Genomic DNA, 14,299 nt, shown 5'->3' on the forward strand with positions numbered 1-14,299 from the left:
TCTATAATTATATAATATATATATTATATATATATATATATATATATTTTTTTTTTTTTGAAACAGGGTTTCCCTCTGTTGCCCAGGCTGGAGTGCAGTGGTGTGATCACAGCTCACTGCAGCCTTGGCCTCTCAGGCTCAAGCGATCCTCCCACCTCAGCTCCCAAGTAGCTGGGACTCCAGGCACATGCCACCATGCCTGGATAATTTTTTTTATTTTTTGTAGAGATGGGGTCTCACTATATTGCCTAGGCTGGTCTTCAACTCCTGGGCTCAAGTGATCATCCCACCTCAGCCTCCCAAAGTGCTGGGATTACAGGTGTGAGCCACCATTCCTGGCCTATATCTTTATAGATGAGTTACAAAAATGTATGTATAATATGATATTATTTAGTAAAACAAAACATAGCATATGTCTACATATGTGCATGGGGGAAAATTTGGAGGAACCACATCAAACATATATTAGTAATTATTGATTGGAAATGGGCTTGGGGAATGGGGGCTTTATTTTATTCGGTTTAGTAATGTTTAGAATTTTTTGGTACAAGTTTTGTGCATGTATATTACCAGTTAAAAAACCATATATAATGCTAAATAAATATTTTCATTTGTAATATAAATTAAAACTTTAAATTCCCTCAAATAAATTTAACAAAAAATGTGTAAGACCTATATGAAATTCTTTCTAAAACTTTGATTGGGAAATCTTAAAAGAAAATTTGCATACATGAAGAGACACATCCTGTTCTCAAATGAGAAGACCGTATTGTATAGATTTAATACTCCCCTTTTAAATGTATAGTTTGAAATATAATTACAATAAAAGCCTCAGCGATATTTTTGGGACGGGCAGGGAGAAGATAAGGACTGAATTATAAAGCTATAATTAAAAAGTACACTGAATTTCATTTAAAAGGATAACTACTTTGGGAGGCCGAGGTGGACGGATCATGAGGTCAGGAGATCGAGACCATCCTGGCTAACACATTGAAACCCCATCTCTACTAAAAATATACAAAAAATTAGCCGGGCGTGGTGGTGGGCACCTATAGTCCCAGCTACTCTGGAGGCTGAGGCAGGAGAATGGCATGAATCCAGGAGGCGGAGCTTGCAGTGAGCCGAGATTGCTCCACTGCACTCCAGCCTGGGCGACAGAGTGAGACTCTGTCTCAAAAAAAAAAAAAAAAAAAAAAAAAAAAGAATAAATGTATGAGAAGAGGGGGGAAAATAATTTTTAAAGAAAAGTAGTAAGGGGATACTTGTCCTAATATAATGCATAAGAATTGGAGCAAATAACTATTTGGGAAAAATGAAAAGTAATCTGCCTTATACTATATGCCAAAGTAAATTCCCAATTGATTAAAATATTAAGAGTTAAAAAATAAACCATAAAATTCAAAGGGAAAAAAGTGAGTATTATATAATCCTAGAGTGAATATCATATGCCAAAGGAATAATATTTTTCAAGACTTACAGTCATTAAGAAAATGCAATAAAAACCATAATGAGATACTACTTCACTCCCACTAGAATGGCTATAATTTTTTAAAATGAAAAAATAGTGTTAGTAAGGATTTAGAGAAATTGGAACCCTCATATCCTGATGGAAGGAAAGTAGAATGGTACAGCCACTTTGTTTATTTATTTATTTTACTTTTTGAGACAGAGTCTCGCTCTGTTGCCCAGGCTGGAGTGCAATGGCATGATCTCGGCTCCCTGCAACCTCCACCTCCCAGGTTCATGCAATTCTCCTGCCTCAGCCTCCTGAGTAACTGCTACTACAAGTGCCTGCCACCACACCCAGCTAATTTTTTTTGTTGTTGTTGTTAGTAGAGACAGGTTTCCACCATGTTGCCCAGGCTGGTCTTGAACTCTGGACTCAAGCAATCGGCCCACCTCAGCCTCCCAAAGTGCTGGGATTACAGACATGAGCCACCACGCCCAGCAGTACATCCACTTTGGAAAACAGTCTGGTAGTTTCTCAAAAAGCTAAACATGAGTTACCATTTAGCCCAGCTATTCCACTCCTAGGTATACACCTAAGAGAAATAAAAATATATGTCCACACAAAAAACTTGCACACAGATATGTATAGCAGCATTACACAGAATAGTCAAAAGGTGTAAATAACCCAAATGTCCATTAACTGATGAACGGTTAAACAAAATGTGATATTCCATACAACAGAATATTATTCAGCCATGAAAAGGAATTAGGTGCTGATACATGCTACAACATGGATGATCCTGAAAACATTATGCTAAATGAAAGAAGCCAATCACAAAAGTACAAATATTATATAATTCCCTTTATATGAAATGTCCAATATAGGCAAATCTACAGAGATGAAAAGTATGAACTAGTCATCGCTTAGGGTTGAAGGAGATGGGGGAATTAATGGATGATAACTAAGTAGTACGATTTCTTTTTGAGATAATGAAAATGTTCTAAAATTGATTGTGGTGATAGTTACACAAGTGTGTGAATACACTAAAAATTACTGAATTGTGTACTTTAAATGGGTGAATTGTATGCTATTTGAATTAAATCTCAATAAAACTATTCTAAAACAAATGATAGATATGACTAATAAGTCAGAAACATCTGTAGTTTAAAGAAATAATAAAAATAAAAGGCTAACATACAAATATCCTTATTATATAAAGAGCTCTTTGTGAATTAATAATTAAACTATAAAAATCCCAATAGAAAAATGAGCAAAAGACTTGAACAGGCTATTCCCAAAAGAGGCAACACAAGTGACTAGAAGGCATATAAATATTCAATATCTCTAATAATGAAAAAAAGAACCTATTAAAAAATGTAACAATATACCGTGTTGGTAATGATGAGGGGGAATAAACATTTTCTTATCCAGACTATCTCGGTTTACTTGATTTGATTGAGGAGTTTCCTGTCACGCAAGATTTTCAATGCTAAAAAGGGAAAATCCCAGGCAAAGTAGGATGAGCTGGTCAATCCAGATGAGACTAGAAATCAGTACAACCATTCTGCAGGGTAATTTGGCAATAGGATCAATAATCCATTTTATAAATATATAACCTTTGACCCAGAAACTCTACTAACAGGCATTTATTCTAACAAAACATTCATTCATTCAACAAATATTTGTTTATTCAGTTCCTTTTTGAGATGAAGTTTCACTCTGCTGCCCAGGCTGGAATGCAGTGGCACAATCTCGGCTCACTGCAACCTCCATGTCCCAAGTTCAAGCAATTCTCCCACCTCAGCCTCCCCAGTAACTGGGACTACAGGCATGCGCCACCATGCCTGGCTAATTTTTGTATTTTTTGGTAGAGACAGGGTTTCACCATGTTGGCTAGGCTGGTCTCGAACTCCTGACCTCGGCGATCCACCCACCTTGGCCTCCCAAAGTGGTGGGATTACAGGCATGAGCCACCGTGCCCAACAAATATTTATTTAGAGTCAAGTGCATACTAGGTGTTGAACTGGATGCTGGGGATGCCAAGATACACCTAAGAGGATTTTTTTTTTCATTCAGAGACAGGGTCTCACTGCTGGAGTGCAGTGGTGCAATCATAGCTCACTGTAACCTCAAACTCAGGCTCAAGCCATCCTCCCACCTCAGCCTCCTGTACAAGGATTTTTATCTGAAGTTTTTGTAACAAAGAAAAATTGCAAGCAACCTGAATGATAAACAACTGAAGATTACTTAAATAAAGCACGTTTCATCTACACAATGAAATACTCCACAGGCACTGAAAATGATGTTGTAGAAGAATATTTATTGAAATGGAAACATGGATACACTACGCTGTTAAATGGGGGAGAAAAAGCAGGTTAGAAAAATTGCACCAGTAACCCCAATTTGCAAATAAGATATATGTGTGTATAAACAAATGCCTGACAGGACACATTCCAAAATGTTAACAGTGGTTTATCTCTGGGTGCTGGGATTAAGGATGAACTTCATTTTCTTCTCCTGGTTCATCTGTATTAAATGTCTTCTTCATAATAAACATCAATCACATGGATTACTTTTGCAACAACACAACAAAAAAAAGTCAACTGCATTAAAACAAACAAATAAAGAAAAAAAACACCTTCCCATGCCTCATGAGTGGAGGCCCCAAGGAAGGGGGTTATAGAAAGTCAGATACATGTTCACTGCTTGGTTTTGCAACAAGAGCTACTATTAAGTACCTACTGCATGCCAGGCATTACAACAGATCCCCTTTGATCTTCACAAGACCCCAGTGAAATCAGCGTTCTTGTCTCATTTTACAGATGCTCTGTGACCCACCAGTAATCCCATGGCTAGTGAGAGGAAGAGCTAGGATTTGAACCCTGGCCTGTCTGTCTCTAAACCTGCAGGAGGCTGCTACTACCTCAGCTGCCTCTGCTTCTTCCTGCGGAGGGGCAGGGAAAGGTCCTGAGCAACTGAGGCCTCTGTCCTGCAGGACAGATCTAGGCTGGCACTTGTCCTCCCTCCCTGCAGACAGTCCAAAGAAAGGAGGACAAGTCAGCAAGGGAGGGGACACCAGCAAGAGGAGGTGTGGCACTGGACAGCCGGCTGGCTGAGGTCAGGGCTCAGGGTGGGCCAGCTGGGGACTCCTCGCCTGCCGGGCGACTCTCAGGAAGCCTGACCACATCCGGTCCCAGGAGTTCCCAGGCTCTGTGCACCCAAAGGCCGTGACAGCAAACCTCACAAGGCCTGCAGCCACTGTGCTGAAACAGCCAGGGAAAAAACAGCCTGCCAACTGGGCCCTTCTCCCTGTGCTTGCTTGACACCAGCCAGTGCTTTCTGCTCTCCAGGCCTCCAGGGCCTCCTCGCCTGTATAAGGAGGGGGCGTGAGGGCTGATGGCTCCAGGACTCTCCCAGATGGAATTATGTGACTCCATAGGACTTCCTCACATCGGGCCTGGCAGGAAGAGGAAGGGGGTGAGGCCTCCCCACCCAGCTCCCGAAGGAGCCCCCTCCTCTTCCCCTCAGCTCTGTTCCCACTGCTATTTTTAGAACAGACCACAGGGAGTGTCTCCACCAGTCCAGCCATGCTCCTAGCTGCAGGTAAAACACAGCAGCCCCATTCATTCTGCTCCAGCAAGCACATGCCAGGAATTTACAGACAAGCCAGAGGACTAGACAACCTCTCCCCACGCCATTAGCTGAGCTGCTTTCTCAATATTTGCATTACAGCCCAACATGGTGACTTATATTTCCCAAGGCCAACACAGTGAGTTGCTGAGTGAGACAACTCTAAGACCATCTGTGACCCCTTTCCCGCCCCCAGCCCAGCAGAATCTTCAGAAGTCACCAACGACATGCCCTTGGCCAAGTTTTTGCCTCTTTCACTTGGTTTCTACAACCTAGATTGTTAATCAATTGATCTCAGTGGGGGAAGGAGGAGGCTTTCCAGCTCCACATTCAAAGTTTCTATGGTTCTACCAATATTCTAGTCACTCATAAAATAAATACTATATTCCCAAAGTCCACCTGAGTATTGACTACAGGCCTCTGAATGCATTTTCCCACTCAAAAGTATGTTATAAATGGTGGTCAGCTTCCTAGGCCAGCCTACTTAACCCTTAATAGTCTTCCATTAAGTAGAAAGAGTAGAAAACCATATTGCAATAATAGACTTCAACGAAAACAGAAACACATTAACACTTAGGACAATTTTTTTGAATTTATTTTGGGTGGTGTTATCCCAGCAAAAGTGGGTAGGTACTAAAGTGATGAAAAAGCCAATGGCAACTTATTGGGAAAAGTCTGAAGGAGACTTCTGACCACACCAGAAATGAAAGGACTGCAAACCAGTGACCACAAATTCCACGCGGAAATTAGCCTGATGCCTTGGACTGGGAGTTGGAAAGGTTAAAGAATGTACTCGCATACATATTAGGTTGGTGCCAAAGTAATTGCGGTTCTCATCATTACTTTTAATGGAAAACACCACAATTACTTTTGCTCCAACCTATATATACGTGAAGTTGAAACAAAAGAGTTCAGTGTGTGTACTCAGCCACCTGAGCAGAAAGGAAGGAGGGAAGGGGAAGATATTGGGTTGGAGAGCCCGTCTCATGCTGGCCTCCCATGGGGAAGGCTGGAAGAAGCACCTCTAGGGGAGAGGAGGCAGTAACGTGCTCATGATTTGGGTGTCTGTGATGAGGACCCCTTTCTGTCTAAATATACCTATGTGTGATGAGTACATGATGAATATTCACCAGGAACAACATTTGCATAGGGCCATACACATACACTCTGTTTCAATGTGAAAACTAAAATGCCTGTTCCCTTTCTTCTTTTCGCCTGGTATTAGAGTACCGAGGCTTTGCAGTCTGCCCATTCTCCCCTCTGAAATCCCTCATGGAACTGTTTCCATGGAACCCCTATGTGTCTCAAGACAGTGACTGTGATGAAGAACCTAGCCAATTCTCCCCCTAGACCTGGATGTCTACCTTTTCTGAGGGGAGTAGCTACTTTATCCTCATCTTTATTGTTATATCCTGATATTCTGGAATCAGATGACTCCTGGAGACCATCTGAATTCAACTCCCTCATATTTCTTGGTAAAGACACAGAAGATCAGAGATGTGAAGCAATTTGCTCAAGGTCACACGGTGAATACCAGCAAAATCAGGACTCGAGGCAAGATTTTCAGAATCACTCACTGGTTTTCTCTGCGAGCAAGGGGCTCAGTGAGAGGTAAGCCCCACAACCTATGGCAGCAGCTCCAAATGGGCTTCCTTTCCCTTTGGGAATTCCCCAGTGTCAGCATGGCAACACGGTGGTATCCATGACCCTGAAGTGAACCTCGTCAGACATTCATAAACCAAGTGCAGATCCATGCTCTGGTCTCCACAAAGCTGAGGTGCAACAGAAAAAGCTCTGAATCCAAAGAATCTGGAGACCTGAGCTCTAGTCCTGGCTCTGACACTAACTTTTCCCATGACCCTGGCCAGGTCACTTCTCTTTTTGCACCTGTTTCCTCTTCTAAATTCTAGAATATAGGAGAGTTGAACTGGACAGCCTAATTCAATCCAACAACCTCTACTGAGCACCTACTACAGACCGGACAACAACAGAATCGAAGACAAATAAAATATAACATCCACTCGCTCCCAAGAAGCTCACAGTCATCCAGATGCTAAGGATGAATTGTGCTAAGGGGGAAAAAGTACTCTGGGAACCACGAAGGGTGAAGTCAGGACTCCTGATGCATGCCTGAGAAAGGTGTTCTCAGAGGAGCCACTAAGCCTTGAAGGTTGAGGATTGCATCCGGCAGGGACAGCCAAGGAGGGCAGTCAACGTCAGGCAGATCAAACACCCTAACTGTGAATGTGCACAGTGAGTTTAGAGAAGAGGAAATAGTACGGTGTGGCTGAGCTCCAGGTGCAAAGCAGGAGTGTAGTGCTATCAAGGAGAGCCTGGAAAGCCAAGCTTTATTCTGAAGACAGTGGCCTCCCACAGTGGTCTTTAAGCAGGAGTGTGACAGTCCAGTCTCCCTGGCCCTCCCAGCTTGGATGATCTGCAGTTACAGGAAAGCCATATAGCAAAATAATCAAAAGCAGGTGCCCTGGAGCTGGGCTGCCCAAGTTTCAATCCTAGCTACCCACTAGCTGTGTGACCTTGGGCATGTTTCTTAACTTCTCTGAGACTCAGCATCTTCATCTCTAAATTGGGCATAATGAGAGTAAATGTATAACAGGGATAACATACCTTGTAAGTCTGCATGAGGATTAGATGAGACAGGGTAGGTAAAAAGCTTGACCCTGTGCCTGGCTCATCTTGTAAGTGCCCACCAGGTTACCTTATGTTATCATTCTACTTTTAAAACCAAGGATCTGGGAACAGTTTGGAGGATGGATGGCCCTATTCAGAGAAAGTCTTCGGGGAAGAGAAGGCAAAGACAGGATAGAAGGTAAGGTTGCACTGTCTTCTTCAGGAGCTAAAAAAACAATAGCAAGATGGCTGAGACCAAGAGCAAGAGAGTGAAGAAGGCAGTCTGTCCACTGATAGGGCAGCAGCAAGGAATGGGGAGGAGAGCTGGAGGCTTCCTGGAAACAGCTTTTTAGGGAGAAGAGTCTGCATCTCTTGGGGGAGATTGCTGAAATCAGATCCATTTGATTCCCCTTTATTCAGGGCTGAGATTCTAAATCAGTCAATTAGCAAAATCTGGGCACAAAACCTGGCAGGTTCAGCACGGGCAGGCCCTCTCCGTGCCCTCAGCTGGTCTCAGGTCAAAGGCCTCCTTCCAGTACTTACACTGGGCACAAGCCAGCCTGAGCCTGAAGCTATACCTCTCTGCCTTTGGCCAACATTCCATCACTGCCAAGCACTTCATGACTCTGTCTGCTGATCCTTTTGATGCCAAATTCAAAAGGGGAAGGGGTGTAACCTAACCATTCCAGAGCTCCCTGAGAACCTGTCTTAAGGAGCTCAATCTGATCTCTCATTTTAGGCTTTTTTCAAATCTTGTGGGAGGCTGTTGATCTTTTCAGCCTGTGCCACCCTCAGGAAAATGCATTCTGGAAGTTTATTCTCCACTGGGTGGAAAATAAGGCATCTCATTTTATTTATCCTAAAAGCATTCCCTCTACAGCTTGATGGGCCACAGCTTCTGACAAGCCGGATATCCCTCTCTTGCCTCTTCCTGGAGATTATTGATTTCTCTTACTTCTGTCTCTAAAAGGCAAACCTTTTTATCAGAAATGAGTGGTAGATTAGGTTCGAAGGCCTTGGCTTGAGGGCAGGCTTGGCCCTTACCAGCTGTGTGACCTAGGATAAAACATTTAACTTCTCAGAGCCTTGGTCTCTTTCATCCATAAAACAAGGCTGCTGGGAGGCTGGGGGGAGATCATGCCTGGGGACCCCAGTTGCCATCTCCAAAGTTTAGGCTCTCACTATGGGGCTTTCGCTGTGGGGAGCCCTTCCACATTGCCAAATTGCCTGCATTTTCACTTCACAAAACCCTCTTGGTGCCTTGGTGCCATGTGTGACAAATGAGGACTTTGGTAATAGAATTTATGGGGAATAATAAAGAATAAAAATATAAGACATATATAAATAAATGTCATTATTTCCAAAAGGTCTGCAATGTCCCAACTCCCAAATGGCCAAAAGACCCAGGCCAACAGAGATCCAGGCCTGATGGCTTACAGGATAGATGAAGAGTTTTAAAAGAACCAGAGCCTGAGACATTAAAAAAAAAAAAAAAAAAAAAAACATGAAAATGGGATCAGAGGGTCTGGGGCATGTGGGGAACTAAAAGAATCACTTTGTATTCAAGTTGCACAGATGGTCTTTCCAACAATAAATGGTTGTGCTCCCGTCCTCCCAGCTCCTGGGCCTGAGACACCAAACCAAGACAATTGGCCCATCAGGAAAGAGGCCATTGTGTGCTTCTTAGCATGATTTATGTAGCAGGGAGGGGCTTGGCAATGCTTCCCGTGATTATAGCTCTCAAGTGCAATTTTGATAGCTTGTTCATCATCCTGGACAGCTAGGATGGACTGGGATGCTGGACAGCAGTGGCCATCAGGTCATGTTTCATCTTCTCGAGCCTGTGGAGCCAAATTAATTGTTCCATCGATTTGAGAGGGAGAGCAGCAATGCTGCTGTGGCTCACCACAGTCACTGCCCAGGGCCCACCAGGAACTCATGTCCACTTCCCTAACAGCCAGACCTGGGACCCTGATGTGAGCATCTGCTCGACTCAGCAGCTTGTCAGGACAGGCTGGATGAAAAGTCCTGTCCCCAAGGCTGTGTGCTGCATTCAGATTTTCCATTTCTTTGTGGCCAGAGCTCCTGTCCTCTGCACCTGTCTGGTAGACAGAGGTAGGTCACCAGGTCCAGGAGAGACGAGCTTGCTGCCTTCCCAGACAGGCGAGTCTCCTGTGCCTCACATTCCCCTTAATGTCATTTTGTAAGGGAATCAAATGAAATCAAAGTGCAGCTTGCCGTCTGTGCAGACCCATCTGCTCAGCCTCTCACAAATCCCCCCCACGGGCTGAGCCCTGGCGGACAGAGATGCTGTGTATCACTGGTCCCAGTCCAGGCAGCGTCTACTCCCCTGCTAGGTGGGGGGCACTGGTCTGGTCACAGGCAGATCCAGCCCATCCCCTGTTAGACTGTTGAGTCAATATGTCTGATCTTTCTTAGGTTGAGAGGAGGATAAGTGGGAGGTAAGGGGTGTATTCTCTTCTAGGCCACTATTTTTGGGGTTCAAGGGGCCATAGCAGCTGAGCAAGCTCACAGGGGCACAAGAACCTTTCTCTGAAGACACTGAGGTCTTACACAACACAAAGAATCTCCAAGGTCAGGGAGCCTCTCTGGCCTGAGCCAGCCCTCAGCCTCTCTGACCCTCTTTTCCTATGCAAGTGACTCTAATCCTCTTGATACCCTTTTGCCCATGAGCCATGTCCCTCAGACCTGCAGCCTTGGCTTCCCTCCCGCTAGGTCTGGCAGTTAGATAAGTGTATGAGAGCTGCCCAACCCTGGGCTCCAGCTGGAGGTACAGCAGGCAATGAGTGGGCTGGGCTCAAACCGCTGTCCCTTTAATTGGTCTTCCTTCAGCCCTGTGGCAGCACAGTCTCCACTAGAGCTGCTAGGCCACCCCCAGCCCACTCCCTGGCCCTTGGAAGCCCCATAGAAAGCAAGCCAAGTCAGTTTCCAGGGCACTGTGTGGCAGCTTCCTATCACAATGCTCAGCATGGGATGGAAAGACAGCACAGCAGCCCCTGCTAAGGCCTGGGCAGCCGTGAACTCTCCCACCTGCGCCAGGCTGAGCACTCACTGCTCCCAACTTCCAGGAACACTCCTAGAACTCAGCACTGCCCCCAACATCCCCCCCGAGGCCTGGCCAAAAGGTGGCTCTGTGAGGAAGGTCCTAATCCTCACATCCACTGAGAGAGGGGCCATTGAGGAGGAGGTTAGGCAGGGGAATGGGGCAGGGAGTCATCTCTTCTCCAGAGCCTGGCATTCAGGCACCCACCTCCCCAGCCACCATCCAGGACAAGCCACCAGGACAGTCCTCACCTGGAGAACTGAACGAGCCCCCTAACTGATCTCACACCCACTTGGGCCCCTCCTATGTGTAAACTGATCTTGTAAAAATGTACCTGCAACTCCCTTCCTCAAAAGCCTTCAATGGCTCCCCAGTGTATCTAGAATGAAATCAACAAGACATCAACCACCAAACCCCACACAGTCTGGCCCTCACCCACTGTGTCTTGCCCCTCACTAAGCTCCAGCCACACTGGCCTGCTCCCCATTCCTCCAGCCCGCTGAGCTCCTTCCCATCTCAGGGACTCTCCACGTGCTATTCCATCCACCGGAAACACTCTTCCCCAAGTCCGGGACTGGCTCCTTCCTCTCCAGCCCACAAGTCTCTGTTTAAAAGTTATGTCCTTCCCCATCCCCACCCCCACACACAGCACTCTAAGTACAATTCCCTCTTAAAGAAATCTGTGTTTTTTCCTTCATAGATGATCACAGCTTGCCATCACATGTGTGCATGTGTGTGTTGGTGTTGACTTATTTAACGCTTACTCCCAGCTAGACTGAAATCTTGATGACAGCGAGACCATATCCGACTTTTTCTCCACAGTATCCCCAGCTCCTAGCACAGAGCCTGGCATAAAGTAGATGCACCCGAAATATCCATCGAATGAATGAGCCAATGTGTACAGGTGGAAAATTAGTGGATGGGCGGAGATGTCCTCTGGCAGCGGCAGATCATGGCATTGTTCTTCATCAGGGTGACCTCTCCCAACCTCTCCTGCTGCCCCCAAGGCAGGTCCGGGAGCCACCACTGGAAGCCCAAATGTGGAATGTCCTCCTCCTCCTCCTCCTTGGAAGGAAGAAGCCTCTGATTCCTCTCCTCTTGGGGCTTTCTGCTGCCAGTCTCTGCATGCCCACAAGACCTCTCACACCACTGTGGTCCTTCTGTTGACATCCACATGCACCCTTGGGACCACTCCCTTCAGACGACCCTGGACCCATCATCTTGGTCCTCTGTTTCGGGTCCAGTTGAGGTGAGGTTACTGTGTGGTAGGGGATGCCCAAGAAAGGGTTAAGTTGCCAGAAGCAGAGTCCCGCCCTTGGGTTTGCTCAGCCAATCAGAGTCTGTCCTGATGAGGTAAAGCTTCTATCCTGGGTGGCATTGGTTGAGTTGACCGGCCCCATCTCCTGCTGGAGAGAGCCGAAAGGGTGGAGTTTCTGTGGAACCAGACAGAACTGGAATTAGCTCGCTGTCTACCCAGGCCAGGCTGCCTGACTGCAGGACCTGCCTCTGCTCCTTTCTAAGGCACTCACATACCCTGGCATCTCCAGGGTTGTCTCTAGTGGCCCCAGTGGAGATGACAAGGTAGCATGCACCTCACCGTCACATCTGGGAGAAGTCTTAGAGCCAGAGCAGACAAGGAGGCCTCAGTTTCCCTGCCTGGGCCCCTGGAATATGGCAGGTGTCTACCAGGAAGTGACATGGAGCAGTTGTCATATGTGCTCCGAGCACCAGCAGCAGCTTCAATGAACAAGGCCCCCGATGAATCTTCCCACATGGACAGCACTTTAAAACCATGACAGTGAGAATGACAGCGGCTAGTTCAGAGCTCGTCTTGCACGCCACTTTGCAAAGCACATCCTGAATTCAATCCTCACAAGAAGCCTCTTAATCCATCCACTTTATTGATGCAAAAACTGAGTCTCAGAGAGGCTAAGTGGCTCACCTGAGGTCACATTGCTTACTGTGTTATTTTGAACTATCTGTCATGTCTGTCTCCGCCACCAGACTGTGATCTCCTGAGGAAAGGGGGTGATGGATTGCTCTGCGTGTCCCTCCCCATGGAGCACAGGACCTGCCCTGAGAATGAGGCCAGGCCCCACTGCACGGTGTCTGCCCTTCTCATCCTAAGGGCTCAATTTCCATGCTTCTCAGAAGGCTTCCTGGAGCCCAGCCCAGCACCAGGCACATGAAGGGTACTGAACAAGAGGCTCATGGCACGGATGATGCTTGGATAGCCAGGACTCCACTGGATCCTTCTTAGGACCCGCAAGCATGGCTTTCATGCTTAGATCACCACTCCAGTGCCCTCCTCATCTCTCTCCTATTAGGAGAATTCCACAGGGACAGGGACCAGGTCTCATTCATCTCTGTGACCCCAAAGGATCTAAACCAGTATCTGGCACTGAGAAGGCATTTATTATGTATATTTGCTTGAATAATCAAAAGAATATATAACTGCCTCTCCCTTCTAGCTTAGAACCTGAATGGCCACAGGTGGGCCCAGCTCTGAGTTACTCTAGATTAGAAGCCTCGCAGCGGTCCCCATGCAGGGAGTTTAGTACAAGGATTCCCAGGCAGAAGAAGAAAGGTAGGTGCCCCCCAGCTACAGATAATGAAGCAACAGAGGGGCAGAGTTCTGAAGAAGAAGGAGGGGGTGATGAACAGGAGTAGGAAGTTGAGACAAGAGAGAAAGTAGTTCATTTATTTCTATAAAAAATGGTGACTAGATGGCCCCCAGCCCTCAGCTTTCACGAAAATCACAAAGCTTGGAGAGACAGAAAGAGCCATGGGCCCAGTGCCCAGATGGGACTACTGAGGCCACAGCAGCCAGCGGCTGCTGAAGGTCCCACAGCAAGGGAGTGACCTCCCAACTGTTCTTTAAGTCCATCTTCCCCTGACTCCCTCCACCTTCCCAACAAGCATATATTTCATCTTCAAGGTAAATTGCACTTATTACATTTTGTGAATTTGGGAAGAGCTTCACATTCCTTAAGATATTTAAAGAATCCCCCACATCTGGGTGTCAGCAGATACTGTTGAAAGGAGCGTGGGAGTTTGCGGAGTTGCCTTACAAACCCCCTTTTCCCAGAGAGGCATTTGGGTGGGGCAGGGGTGGGGTGGGGGGTTTAGGCAGTGTTTTCCTTTATTCAGCAGAAGGTGGAGCATCCGCAGAAAGAACACAGAAAAGGCATTCAAAGGTGTGCTACTCTTGAGATCAGGGGTTCGAGACCAGCCTGGCCAACATGGTGAAACCCCATCTCTACTAAAAATACAAAAATTAGCCAGGCATGGTGGCAGGTGCCTGTGGTACCAGCTACTCGGGAGGCTGAGCCATGAGAATCGCTTGAACCCAGGAGGCAGAGGCTGCAGTGAGCTGAGATCGCACCACTGCACCCCAGCCTGGGTGACAGAGCGACACTCCATCTCAGAGCAAATCGGTCCCTTTTACCTGAAGAGAAAGCAGCTAGCCTCTGAGCTCTGTTTGGCCCTTCCTCTTCTGCCCTGGAGACGGAGACCTTAGTGGCCAG

General features: G+C 46.3%; 1 protein-coding gene across 8 annotated transcripts in view; it reads right to left on the reverse strand.

Annotated features, from left to right (window-relative positions):
* The window catches only part of RGS3 (regulator of G protein signaling 3), a 134,940-nt gene that overhangs the window by 44,740 nt on the left and 75,901 nt on the right, over positions 1-14,299 (reverse strand). For 2 of the 8 annotated variants that reach the window (XM_055271385.2, XM_055271393.2), the window contains one exon: positions 3,751-12,205. The exons of the other annotated variants lie outside the window; for them this stretch is intronic. In XM_055271385.2, coding sequence (XP_055127360.1) covers positions 12,098-12,205 — 108 coding nt within the window. In that variant the 3' untranslated portion in view covers positions 3,751-12,097. Of the gene's footprint in view, positions 1-3,750; positions 12,206-14,299 lie in introns of those variants that run through there. 8 annotated transcript variants of the gene reach the window in all.

This window comes from Symphalangus syndactylus, chromosome 3 (genome assembly GCF_028878055.3).
Source record: "Symphalangus syndactylus isolate Jambi chromosome 3, NHGRI_mSymSyn1-v2.1_pri, whole genome shotgun sequence".
Lineage (NCBI taxonomy): Eukaryota > Metazoa > Chordata > Mammalia > Primates > Hylobatidae > Symphalangus > Symphalangus syndactylus.